Source organism: Pseudopipra pipra, chromosome 24 (assembly GCF_036250125.1).
Source record: "Pseudopipra pipra isolate bDixPip1 chromosome 24, bDixPip1.hap1, whole genome shotgun sequence".
Taxonomy (NCBI): Eukaryota; Metazoa; Chordata; class Aves; order Passeriformes; family Pipridae; genus Pseudopipra; species Pseudopipra pipra.
In genome coordinates, this window is record NC_087572.1 from 2,218,848 (window position 1) to 2,231,641 (window position 12,794).

At 55.1% G+C, this 12,794-nt stretch overlaps 2 protein-coding genes across 7 annotated transcripts in view; one reads left to right on the top strand and one right to left on the bottom strand.

Moving 5' to 3' along the window:
- Positions 1-18: 18 nt before the first annotated feature.
- YARS1 (tyrosyl-tRNA synthetase 1) lies at positions 19-5,486 on the bottom strand. Its single transcript, XM_064635316.1, has 14 exons — positions 5,353-5,486; positions 5,177-5,241; positions 4,524-4,670; positions 4,266-4,441; positions 3,798-3,927; positions 3,445-3,525; positions 3,078-3,170; positions 2,744-2,879; positions 2,486-2,571; positions 1,974-2,109; positions 1,494-1,588; positions 1,186-1,379; positions 912-1,053; positions 19-724 (listed from the first exon to the last, which is right to left on the bottom strand). The coding sequence occupies exons 1-14, from the start codon at positions 5,366-5,368 to the stop codon at positions 614-616; spliced, it is 1,608 nt and encodes a 535-aa protein (XP_064491386.1). The 5' UTR covers positions 5,369-5,486; the 3' UTR covers positions 19-613.
- Positions 5,485-12,794, top strand: part of LOC135402293 (uncharacterized) — a 26,014-nt gene continuing 18,704 nt past the window's right edge. For 4 of the 6 annotated variants that reach the window (XM_064635332.1, XM_064635334.1, XM_064635329.1 and 1 more), the window contains exons 1-4: positions 5,485-5,565; positions 7,808-8,956; positions 9,175-9,272; positions 9,962-10,066. In XM_064635332.1, the coding sequence (XP_064491402.1) occupies positions 7,928-8,956; positions 9,175-9,272; positions 9,962-10,066 (1,232 nt within the window). In that variant the 5' untranslated portion in view covers positions 5,485-5,565; positions 7,808-7,927. Of the gene's footprint in view, positions 5,566-5,661; positions 5,871-6,866; positions 6,967-7,807; positions 8,957-9,174; positions 9,273-9,961; positions 10,067-12,794 lie in introns of those variants that run through there. The other 2 variants (XM_064635330.1, XM_064635331.1) reach the window with 2 other exon arrangements.

Below are 12,794 nucleotides of genomic sequence, written 5' to 3' on the forward strand. Positions count from 1 at the left end.
CAGACAGGCACACCCGTGTGCAGTCAGCTTGATGTTTTATTGGGTTTATGACAGATGGATCCCGAGTCAGTGTTTAAGGCCCACACCCCCCACAGGCTTGGAACAGACCCATGGGTGCTCCCTGGGCTCCTGGCCAAAGAGCAGTCCCAGTGGCCACAGCCCTGGTGGGCTGAGGGTGGAGCAGGAGGTGCCCAGGCAGGGCAGGGGACGGTCCTGCTGGGCTGTCCCAGCCCTGGTAGCAGCAACACAGGTTTGAGAAGCAGCTTTTCCCTTCTGCCCTCACTGCAGCACCCACACATGCCGTCCCATTCGGGACCAGGGGGCAGGGAGTGCAGTCCATGGCACAACTGGGAGCGAGCCCATGGCCCCAGCGTGGAGCTGAAGGCCGTGGGGATGAGTCACACAAGTCCTTTAGGTGGGATGCCACCTCCAGGCCCCAGTTCTGGCCCACAGACAAGGCCCAGGGGGATGTTGGAGGCTGCCAATTCAGTCCCAGAGCCTCCAGGTCCTGCAGGGCTGAGCCCCCAGCTCGGGGCACTGAGGGGGGAGATGGCAGAGACCGAGGTGGTGGCGGGGGCCAGGCAGGAGGCACGAGCAGCAGCCCTGGCACTTGTTAGCTGATGGTTCCACCCTTGAGGCTTTTACAGGAGACTCTCCCCAGCTTGGTCAGGAAGTTCCTCTGCTTCCACTGCGCGACACAGTCCTCGGAGACACGGAAATCAGCCTGGGAGCAGAGCAGGGAGGCAGGATCAGCAGTGGGGCAGCAGTGCCCAGCTTTGCTGACAGTAACAACCGTGGGCACCGAGGGGCAAACAGCCAACCTGGGGTCACCCAGGGGCGGGGACACCCTAAGCACAGCCCCAGTCAATGCCTGCAGCCCCAGCCACACTGAGCTGTTCCCAGCCCCTCACCTGCAGCTTCTCAAAGACCTTCTTCTTGGGTTTGAGCTCCTCGTCGGGCTCCCCGCCCTCGTACCCCTCCACGTAGACGCGCTCCCCGGCGCAGCACCCGGCCGGCGGGTCCAGGGGCTCCACCTGCCGGGGCTCCCCCACGCTGGAAGACAAAGCAGAGTCACCCCAAGGTGGTCCCCACCTGCCCCTCAGTGCCCTGGGGCAGCACAGGGCAGTCCAGAATGTCCCCCCTGGAGCGCTCCCACCCCGGTGCCCTCCTCCCTCCCTCCCTCACCTGGAGGCACACAGCACCATGCCCTGAGACTCCACTCCCCTCATCTTCTGGGGCTTGAGGTTGCAGAGCAGCACCACGAGCCTGTCCTGCAGCTGCTCCTTGGGGACAAACTGCACCAGGCCACTGACCACAGTGCGGGGCTCGGCCTCGCCCACGTCGATCTTCTCCACGTACAGGCTGTCTGCATCTGGGTGCTGCCAGGGGAGGGGCAGGGATGGGAATGGGGTGGCAGGGGAGGGGGCAGACCCCCCCCAAGCCCCCCAAGTGTCCATGTGGGGTGGTTACTCTCCCCCACCGCCCCGTGGTACCTTTTCCACGCTGATCACTTTGCCCACGCGGATGTCCAGCCGGGACGGGATCACCTCCTCTGGCTCCGAGTTCTTGGTGCCCTTCTCTCCAGGCTCTGCAGGGCAAAGGGAATGGTCACATCATTCAGCATAAACTCAGGGAGCTGGCCAAGCCCTGGGGAGCACAGTCACTCCCAAATGCAGGCCCTGGGGGGAATACCCTGCAGGGAATTCCCTGCCTGTCTCCACACCAGGGAGCACAGCCTCTCCTCTGCGGTGTTGCCCTCTCAAGCACCAGAGCAGCATCTCCAGAGCAGGCAAACAGCCCTGGCATTGGCCTTCCTCACCTCTCCCAGTGTTCTCCAGGGCTGTTTCTGAGACTGAAGTTTCAGAACTTCTCTCTAACCTCAGCCCCTGGAGAGACTCTCTCCCACCCAGCCCCACATGTCAGGGCTCTGCTTCCCAGGGTCCCACTTCCCTCAGCTCCCAGCACCTCCTTACTGGCTTTGGACAGGTTGGGATATGCAGCACTGCTCAGCTTCTTCAGCTCTGGGCTGTTGAACTTCTCTCTGATGGGGTCAAGCAGTTTGTTCAGGGCCACTTCCACCGAGTTCTTCAGGTCTCCGGGGTGCACGACCTGTACATGACAAACAGGTTCCTGTCTGAGGCCCAGGGTGGGAACTGGAGGAACTGGAGATGAACCCCAACCCTCAGCCTGGTTCCCCTCAGACATCAGAGCCCTTCTTTTGGACACTTCTGCTTCCATCTGGAACATCTGAGAAGGGTTTAACTGCTGCTCTGTTCCAGGATGAGGCTGATGTGGCCCTGTCCTGCACCAGGACAGCTGGTGACCCCACATCCTTCACCCATCCTCTCCTGGCTGGGAGCACCCCGTCACTGGGCCACACTCCACACCTCTTCCCAGTGTGGATCTTCATTTCCCAGTGCTGCTCCCAGATTGCTCACGGGAGCCTCAGGCACAGGGACAAGGTTCAGCCCCTCCCAGCTCTCACCTGCTCAGCAAAGTCCTTCTCCAGGGCCTCATAGTCCGTGTAGGTTTTGTTTCCTCCCCATTTTTCTTCTCGCAGCACCACAAACTCTGCGACACACAGATTTTAAGGCTCAGATTAACTCAAGGCTCAGATAAAACCACCTGCCCCACCCTGCCCAGGGTGGGGACCACAGGCTGGGGAGGTGGCACTCAGGGGACACGCTCCTGTCCCCTCTTCTTATCCATGGGGAAAACACCCCCAAGCGTGGCGAGCCCTCACCTGACTTGAGGGGGAAGAGGACGTGCTTGATGAAGGAGAGGACACCGTTGTTCTCCACGTTCCCTGGCTCACAGAAGGCCTTCTTCAGCTTCTTCTTCACATCCTCCTTGCGGTCCAGAAGATCAATCTTTGAGTCCTGCAGCAAGAGATTTCCTCAGCCCCTTCACCCAACGTTTTGCCCAAAAGAGAAAACTCATGAGAGAGTCGCTGCAACTCCCTAGAAACCCATGTGAGCAGAGAGAGGTCACCTTGCCTGCAGGGCTGCACCCTCTCCACCCCCAGCCCTCAATCTGCCCCTCTACACCCCCCTGGCACAGCCAGATCAGGCACCAACCTCCTCTGATGAGCTCATTTTGCTGCCTGTCAGCCCAGGAACCATCGGGTTCATCAGATGGACACGCTTGGCATAGCCCAGGGAAGGGAGGTACTGCAAAAATGCAAGAAAGAGGCAAGTCAGAGACAATGCTCATCCAAAGATCACCTTTCAGTCACAATCCCTGCTTGCTCCTGGCTCCAGATGACTTTGGAATCCAGAATAACAGGACCCAGAGAGCCATTGTGAGCTCCCAGGGCACCAGAGCCCTGCAGCACAGAGCACTGTGGTGCCAACCAAAACCCCACACACCCTTCTCCCAGTGGATCAGCAAGTGTCCAAGCCCTCCCTCAAGCCCCAGGACGGCAGAAACCCCCCTATTCCTGACCTTCTCTGCGAAGGTGAAGATCTTCCTCTGGTCAACCCCTCCAAACTGCGCATCCACCTTGAGATATTCCTCATCCAGCGCCTGTGGGGACACACAGAGCCCTGAGGCTGGGCCCAAAATGCCCCACTCCAGCTCTGCTCAGCCTTCAGACGTCCTGCCTGTCCCTCAGCCTCTCCCAGGGCACTCCCACCCTGGGAAAGGACGGGAATATTCTGGACTGTCTGCTGCACCAGCAACTTTGTGCCGCTGCCGGGTGGGATGTTGGGGTGGAGAACGACGACCTGGACGCCCAGCCCCTCACACCCCTGCGGTCCTGGCTTTGCCAGCACCTCCCTGGGCAGCCCCTGCCTCACCTGCAGGCCTGGGTAGAGCAAACCACTCAGCAAGGGGTGCTCCACCTGCTTCACCACCTCCGCCCCTGCCTTCTTGGCGTCGTGCTGCGTCACCACCGAGGACAGGCGGTACACGTCCAGCGTGTATTCCCTGTGGGAAGGGCACCACTGAGCCCACCTGGCATGGGGAGCATCCCACAGCGGCTGGCCCTGGTCTCACTGAGAGCAGACAAAGCCTGGAGGCACCTTCACTTTGCCCCAGGAGCAGGGTCAGGAGAAGGGCAGGCTCAGGAGCAGCAGAGCCCCAGGTTGGGCTCTGCCGGCTCAGGTGCCCCAGGACTCACATGGGGACACCCCAGAGTGGCTGGCTCTGGCCTCACTGAGAGGAGACAAACCCTGGAGGCACCTGGTGTCCCAGGAGCAGGGTCAGGAGCAGGGCAGGGTCAGGAGAAGGCCGTGCTCTGCCAGCCCAGGTGCCCCAGGACTCACTTGCTGAGCTGGTAGTCGGTGCCTCGGACGAATTTGAGCCTGTCCAAGGGCACCCCGATGCTCTCCAGCATGGCCTTGATCACGTGCTCGTAGTAGCGGGTGCGCAGCTCCAGCAGCTCCCAGGGGGCCTTCATGTTGTCCAGGTAAGCGTGGAGGTCAGCAAAGAGGATTGTCACCTGGCACAGAGGGCACAAGTCATGGACAGGAGTCCAAGGAACCACCCCCCCCGGGTGTGGGGTCCCTGTGTGACCCCATTACCTCACACCCAGCCTTCAGGAAATCTGCAATCTTGGACATGGGCACGAAATAGGCCACGTGGGGCTTGCCCGTTGTGGCTGTGCCCCAGTAGATCCTCAGCTCCCGGTCCTTCAGGATGGCCATGAGCTTATCCTCGCCCAGGACCTCCTAGAGGGGGGCACAAAACATGCACATCTGGCACAGCTGGGGAGGGCAGGACAGTCCTGCGGGTGGGCGGGCTGGGCACACCGCGTGTCCCGGGGGCGCTGCTGGTGCCAGGGGCTCATCCCCGGGGCTACACCCGCTCTGATCCCCCCACACCCCTTTGCCCGGGCCCCGATCCAGCTCTGATCCCCCACTCCGGATCCGATTCTGCCCCCGCTCCGGCCACGGTCCCCCCGGTATCTGGACCCGATCCTGCCCAGATCCCTCCTCTCCAACTCCTATTCCTGCCCTAATCCCCCCCCCCGATCCACCCCCTGATCCTTCCCCCAACCCTGCCCCGATCCCCCCAATCCTGCCCCGATTCCCCCACCCCGCTTTGCCCTGCTCCCGATCCTGCCCTAATACCCCTGTCCGGGCCTCGACCCTGCCCTATTCCCCCCGATCTTGCCCTAATTCCCCCGGATCGTGCCCCGATCCCCTCTCCCCGTTCCCCACCCATTCCCCGGTACCTGCAGGTTCCGCGTGATGAGCTGATACTTCTCCTGCGGGCCGGGCGCGGGCTCCATGGCGGCGGCTGCGGGGGCAGGAACAAGGCGTTACCGGAGCCCCCACCACCCCAGGACTCTCCAAGACCCCCCAAAACCCCCGCCTGTCACCCCCTTTTCCCCTCCCCGTCCCCACCGACCTGCCCCGGGTTGCATCAGCCCCGCTCGGCGCTCGGCTACCGGCGCCTGGGCGGCACGATCGCCGAGCTGCCGATGGGGAGGTGAACGGCGGGGAGGGGGGCGCGCTGCACCAATCAGAGCGCGCCTCGCGCGGGGGGTTGCAGCTCTCGGCCAATCAGAGGGCTCCTCGCGCGCGCAGGGGCGTGGCCTCGGCGCCCTTAAGATGGCGGCGGGTGAGGGCCGGGCCGTGGCCGCTGCTCGGGCTCCTTTATCTCGTTTATCTCGTTTATTTGGGGTGTTTTACCCCCTTTCCCGGCGCTCCGGGAGCGGCCGGTGCCCCGGCGGGCCGCGAGGAGGAGCGAAGGGGGTGGGCTCGCCCCCAAAGCCCCGCCTTGGGGCGGTGCCGTTGAGGCGCCGGTTGGGCGGTGCCCCTTAGGGAGGGAGAAGGGGCCGCTGGGCTCCATGAGGGAAGGAACAGGAATTGCTGGTGGTGTCAGTGCCTTCGAGAAGGAAAGGCTCCAGGGCGACCTTACTGCAGGTTTTTAAGTGCCTGAAGGGACTCCAGGAGAGGGACTTTGGACAAGGGATGGAGTGACGGGACACAGGGAATGGCTTCCCACTGCCAGAGGGCAGGGACAGATGGGATATTGGGGAAAACATTCTTCCCTGTGAGGGTGGGGAGGCCCTGGCACAGGTTGCCCAGAGAAGCTGTGGCTACCCCATCCCTGGAAGTGTCCAAGTCTAGGTTGGAGCAGCCTGGGATAGTGGGAGGTGTCCCTGCCCATGGCAGGGGGTGGGCTGGATCGTCTCTAAATTCCCTCCCAGCCCAATCTGGGATTTTGCCTTTTCAGAGAAGATAATCTCACGTGGTGGACAAATCACAAGCAGCCTGGTTTTACATCAATTTAAGGATATTTAAGCTGTTACAGGCCATTTCCACAGAGTAAATCCTTGCACAGCCCCTGAATTCCACACACTGCTGTGGGAATGGCTTGGGAATCATCAATCACCCAAGTTACCCAAGTCCTGCTTCCAGAGTCCTTGATGTAGAGCTGGAAGTACAGACCCAGCCCAGGATGGGGTGGAGTAAATTGGGAAGGTCCCACAGCAAAGAATCCATTTCTTTGTCAGCAGTGGAAACGTCTCCAAGTGGGTTTCTTGGGAGACTCTTCCAACAAAGAGGCTTCAAAGAGTTGGTTCTTTCAAGTCCATTGGTTGGATGGATTCAAACTGAGAGAGGGCAGGTTTAGATGGGATATATGGGGGAAAATTCCTCCCTGTGAGGGTGGGGAGGCCCTAGCACAGGTTGCCCAGAGTAGCTGTGGCTGCCCCATCCCTGGAAGTGTCCCAGGCCAAGTTGGAGCAACCTGGGTGTCCCTGCCCATGGCAGGGGGTGCAACTGGACGATCCTTAAGGGTCCTTTCCAACCCAAACCATCCCATGATTCTGTGGTTAGGAGCTGCATTATTGGACTGCCACACCCCATAGGACAAAATCCATGTTTAATTTGGTTTTATTTATGTTTTTCTTGGAGCACTGGGAGGTAAATTGTAGAGCTCCAGGCAAGCACTGGGGCTGCTCCTGACTCCATGTGTTCCTGTGGGGGTTTTGTACACACACAGCTCATTCCCCAGGTATTTCTTTTTTCCTATAGCATCATTCTGAAAGTGCCCATGTTTATTATTTAGGCAGAATGACAAGAGGAAGCAGCAGAAATTCCCAGGTTTTATCCCTGCAGTTGCACACCCCCCTCCCTTTTTTAAGCAGTAGGTAGTCAAAGCAACAGGAAGACAAAAAGACATTCCTTTAAATCCTTGGTCAAAGAGGACAGGAAATACCTTTCCTTAGTCCAAATTCTCCTGCTGGCTGAGAGTCAAGTGCAGGGCTTTCAGGTCCAAAGATTCCTGTTGGGGAGAGTCCTCACTCCAGGAAAAAGAGGGTTTGTTTGTGAATACTTGGAAACGGGAAGGTTCTTTATCTGGTGATCTTGGATTGTAATGTGTGTTTTGTGTGAGTGTCTCAGTGACTAATCCCCTCCTGAATGACCCCTCTGCTCCCTGACCGGGTTACTCTTCCCTTGCTCAGTTTTTTCCTAACCCAAAAAAAGACTTTTTATGTGTTCATTTGTGTCTTTGCAGGGTGGGGGTTGAGACACTGGGAGCTTTTATTTAATAGCTGAAGCGTGCTCTGTGATCTGGGGTTGTGAGCTGTGATTCCTGGGGTCTGGTGTGAGTGATTTGCAGCAGTTTTGGAGGGGCTGGCACAGAGATGTTGGTGACTGGGGTTTGTATTAGTCCTGCTTGATAAAACCCCGTGTGAGGGAACACTCAGGAACGAGGGATTGGTTGTTGTTATGTGTTAGGACCCAAAAGAGTCAAGAATAGAGATCAAGGAGTGTTTTCACCTTCCCTGTTACATCCCAGCACCTCTGGAAAGCAGCTGAGTTCATTTTATTGGTGTTGGTTTTGCTGGCAGGTTGGAGCCGACTCCTGCTGATTCCTCCTCTGAAGGGGCTGCTCAGAGGGCACCAGGAGCAGAGGAACCTCAGAACAGGCCTCTAGAGCTGGAAGCAGAGATCCAGGCAGCGACAGTGACATGGGAGACGGTTCCCCTCATTCCCCTGGGCTCTGCCTGTGTCGGGAATTCAAACAGGACACAGTTCCCAGGGCCAAGAGGTTGTTGGATTCCGCAGCGCAGCTCCAGGCCCTGCAGTCAGCCAAGAGGGTTCGTGTGTTGAGTCATGTCTGCAGCACTCCAAAGCCATCAGAGAACCTGCTGCTCCTCTCCCCAGGTTCTCCCTGCTCCCATTTTCTGGATGAGAGTGGCCAGGGCGACCTTGCTGCCAGTTTTTGTGGGTCCAAGTACAACGACGTGACCATTTCCCTGGACACCAGCAGGTGCTTCGATGACACTGAGCTGGATGACTCCCTGCTGGAACTGTCAGGCAGTGAGAAAGGGAACTCTCCTTTCGATTACACCGAGGAGGAGATCCAGGAAATCTTGGCAGATGATTGCACAGAAGCTGAGCAGCACCTGATTAGAAAAAGCCATCTGAGCCAAAGTGGAAATGAGGAGAGCGGGCAGGCCGGGAGCAGCAGCTGCAGCGGGGCCTCAGTCAGGGAAGATACCTCGGAGATTGCAGAGGAACCAGAGGAACCTCTGCCCCAGGAGCATTCCCCAGTCAGTTCTGGGGGTTATCCTGGCTTTTTGAGTGGAAGTGCTGGTTTGGGTGGGATCCACCTGCAGCAGGACCTTGACCTGCAGGATCTGCTGCATCTCAGCCCCTTTGCTGTCAGCGGTTCTGATGAGCCCGTGGAGGGCAATTATCTGGTGGAGGTGGAAAGAGAAGCTCTAGAAGCAATGATAGATGATTGTTTAGGATATGCTACAACTGCTGGTAGCTGCATTCTGGAAGAATCCTTGGAGCCTAAAGGCCAGGAAAGCCTGGATTGCCTGGGAAGAGCCGTGCCCTTGTTTCACCTTGGTGATGAGAGCCCAGCTCCTGGGTCTGGAAACAAAGAACTTCCCAAAGCAACAGTGAACTTGTTTTCAAGGAAATCAGACTCTCCAGAGGATGGTGAAGGGGAATCTCCAGGAGCTGAGCAGCCATCAGGCGATATTAAAGTAAACTCACATCTTAATTCTTGTAGCTAAAATGTTTTTAATTCCATTCCTTTGGGTTTGTGCTTGTGGTGATGTCCATAGGCACACAAGTGCTGTGTTTGTAGGGGGGAGGATTTTTCAAGTGGAGCAAAGTGTGATTTTTATGTAACTGTACAAGCAAAACTTACATGGAATGATTTTATTTTGCATGTTAATCCCCTTTTTCCTGACCTTTCCAGTTAAGTGACACAACTATAGTCCAGACTGTGCAGGAAGAGACACCCAGTGGGAAGAAACCTGGAAAAATTGTTATTGTCCCACAGGAGAAGGAGAAAAGGTAATTTCTTAGCAAGTTTGCAGCTTGAGAAACATCCCAGTTATTTCCTCAACCAATTTGTTGGTTGTGTGCTGCTGGGTTTTACCCTTGTCATTTAATTACCGTGCACTGAATTAGGGGGAAAAGCACTTAATAATTTACTCTGGAAGACAGGGAAGGTCCAAAAGGGAAAGGAGGTGGTTAAGCCAGTTTGGGGCAGGGGTTTGAAGGCAGAACCGGGGATGTTTGTGCTGTTGGGCTCCTCCCCGAGCGCTTTTCCTGCAGATGGCAGCAGCGGAGCGGGTCGGGATGGTTCCTGCTGCTCTCCCCTGCTCCTGGAGGTGCCACTTCGGGGGTTTTTCCCTGCAGACCTGCTGCTCTCAGGTTTTCCGTGCGTTGCTGTTCCTGGCACGGCCCTGGGTGATGAGAAAGATCTGCTTTTGAGGGCTCTCTGCGGGTTCCTGGCGAGGTAACCAGGGCAGTGACCTGCCAGGTCACTCAGCTGACCCTCCTGCTTTGCTCTTGGGTGTTTTATCTTTGCAGTTTCAGTAAAACAAACACTTATATTTTTTTCAATCACAGAACAGGGCTACAAGGAGGTCATGTCTTTAATAGTTCTGAAGGGCACTGTGCCCTCTCTGTCTTCTGCAACCTAATTTGACAAATAATCTAAAAAAACACCCTAACACTATTAATTTATTATTTTAAAGACTGAAACAACGGCCCTGCATTTCAGAAGTGAAAGTTGAGCAAAAGAAACGTTTCTATGCAGAGTGTGCACACCCACCTGATGAAAAGGGTACCCCCTCTATCAGGTAAGCCCTCAGGTGAGATGGGGTGAAGCTGGTGGGGAGGGAAAAATTGATGTCCTGGCAGGAGGCCTGGCTGGCTGGACTCGTGTTCTTTGATGTTTTTAATGTATTTGTTTTCAGAGGGGGATAAAAAGTGCCTGTTACACTTGCTGCAGCACCACCAGGCACACAATTCCTGTACAGGACTCAGTCTTGCTCCAGGGCTGGTTCAGATGAGTCTCAGGGTTGGGGATACCTGGGAAAAACGTTGTAAAGGGAATTTGTGTGTCAGGGATGTTCCCAAAACAGGCCTGTGTCAGCTGGGAAAAGCAGAGCTGAGCTCTGGCTTAGCACTGGAAGGTAAGTTGGTCTTGTCAGTTCACAACTATCCCAGAAACATTAAGCTTGGAAAAGCCCTCCCAGCCCATGGATCCACCCTGTGCCCCATCCCCACCTTGTCCCCCAGCCCAGAGCACTGAGTGCCACGTCCAGTCCTTCCTGGGACACCTCCAGGGCTGGGCACTCCAAACCTCCCTGGAACCTGTGAACTCAGCCTGGGGGGATCTTTACTCCAGTGCTGAGGTTTGGATTCAGAGCTGACACCTCCCCCCAGCCGTGTCATCCCAGAGCAGAGGTGCGAGGGAAGGGGTTGGAAAGAGCAGGGTGTGGGTTTCAGCTGAAGGGTGACATCTGATGGGGAGGCCTGGGATGTTCTGAAGGGCAAAATATTCTGGTATCTTCCAGCCACAGCCTCCCACTGTGGTTATTTTGAGTGTTCACGGGTGCAATAATTGTCATTTCTGGCGAGTTGTAAGGAAGTGACAGTTGTGTGGAGCCTGCACTTACCCGGGCACAGGAGCAGCTGCATAGCCACAGGGCTGCTTCCAGTGCATGAATGCAGCATAAGTAATGCAGAGGGGACAAGGCAGGCAAAGCTGAAATGGCCTGTTTTCTCTTCCTTTCAAATTAAAAATGCAAGACGTATGTTGTGAGTCACAGAAAATCAGGCAGGAGCTCTAAGTGAGCGGGGCTGACGAGTGAAATACAGCTCTATTTTGCCGGGGAAGAACATTGTCTGGGATGCACACAATTTGATTTTCTTATTAGTGCAAACCTCTCTTTATTTCCAAATAGCTGCGGGCTTGGAACTCAGCCCGACAGACAGCGTGGGCTCTCCCAGTTGTCACAGAGAAACCCTCTCAGTGGGCTGGCTGTGCCCTGTGTGCTGTTCCCAGGCACCTGGATCTGCAGCAGATGCCTTATGGATCGTTTGCATGGGAAATGCAGAGTGATCCCGAGAAATTCATGAAGGAAAATTAGCAGGTTTCAGAGCCAGCAAGGGAATTCCCTCTGGGAAGCAGTAACTAATATATTGCTGCTACAAATCTTTAGCTCTGTTTTGAGTTGCAAATCTCCTGGCATTTGTCTCAGTGTGATGTTTGCCTTTGCTATCCCATCTTTTATGTAATCTGTCTGTTCTTCCTTGTATCCTGGCTCCTGCTGCTGGGTTGTCTGAGGGAATTCTGGGCTGTCTACAGCAGAGATTTTTGTCTTTTCCCTCATCTGCACATTATCTTGCACTTGCAGGTTCTCTATAAATACAACTTTCATATGTATAAATATAACTTTCCCCTATATATCTTAGATATGTTATATATATATTATATATTATTATATTGGGTGATTGAGTGCTAAAAGTCATGCTGACTGGTTGAAAGAAATCCTTTTATATTCAGAATAAACTTTTCACATCGAGCCATCTCGAGTGAGTTGGGAGACAACCCATGGCTCTGCCTGTGCCTCCTCTCATTCTGGTTTCTGGATGATACTCAATCTGAATAGATAAATTTATTTGCAGCTTCCTGGAGGGGTTTAAATGCTGCTGAGGCTGCGTTGTGGCAGCTGTAAAAATGAGATGTGACTTGAACATCTGCTCGGCGATGGGTGGCTGATCATTGACCACACAAGATTTCTGCCAGCTGACCATTTGTCAGCGTTTGCACCTCGTTATTGCCCTTTATCCAGCAGTAAATAGAATTATTTCCCTCTTGAGGAGATCTCCCTCAGCGATTCTGGGTCTATATCAGCCACTCAAGTAATGAGGCTCCTAAAACTGTGTTGTTTGGAGCAAAATCATAGACTGGTTGGAAGGGACCTTAAAGATCATCCAGTTCTACCCCCCTGCCATGGGCAGGGACACCTTCCACTAAACCAGGTTGCTCCAAGTCCCATCCCTGGCCCTCAGGTCCCTGGGAAGCTGACCTTTTCCTAGCAGGATTCCAGCAGGAGTTCTCCTTGAGGCCTGATCTGTTTGCTAGAGGTTTATGATGTTTTTAGCAATTCTTACAACCTGGCAGAAACCTGATAAATTATTTTCTTGGATCACTCTTGAATCAAAGGGAGAGGAGGAGGAAATACCTTGTAAAGAGTCACAAACCATCTGGTTCTTACTGTAATAACAAAGATCAATATCTTTAAAAAACAGACAGTGTGTTTAAGGTGATGGAAAGGGAGAACAGTGTAAGGGAGCATATGGAGAAACAAATCTGTGAAATACAAATGAACTCTGTGCTTGCAGACTGTGCCTTGAAAGGATCTGGTCTGTTGATTGATGCTGAGCTGGCTGAGGGGGAAAAAAGAACTTAATCTTGAAAGAGTTTTTTCCTGCCCAAATTCATTTGGCTTGAATGGAGAGCAGGCAGGGAAGGTGCAGGACTGGGGCTGTGCTGCCATAAAGGAGGAATTGCCTTTA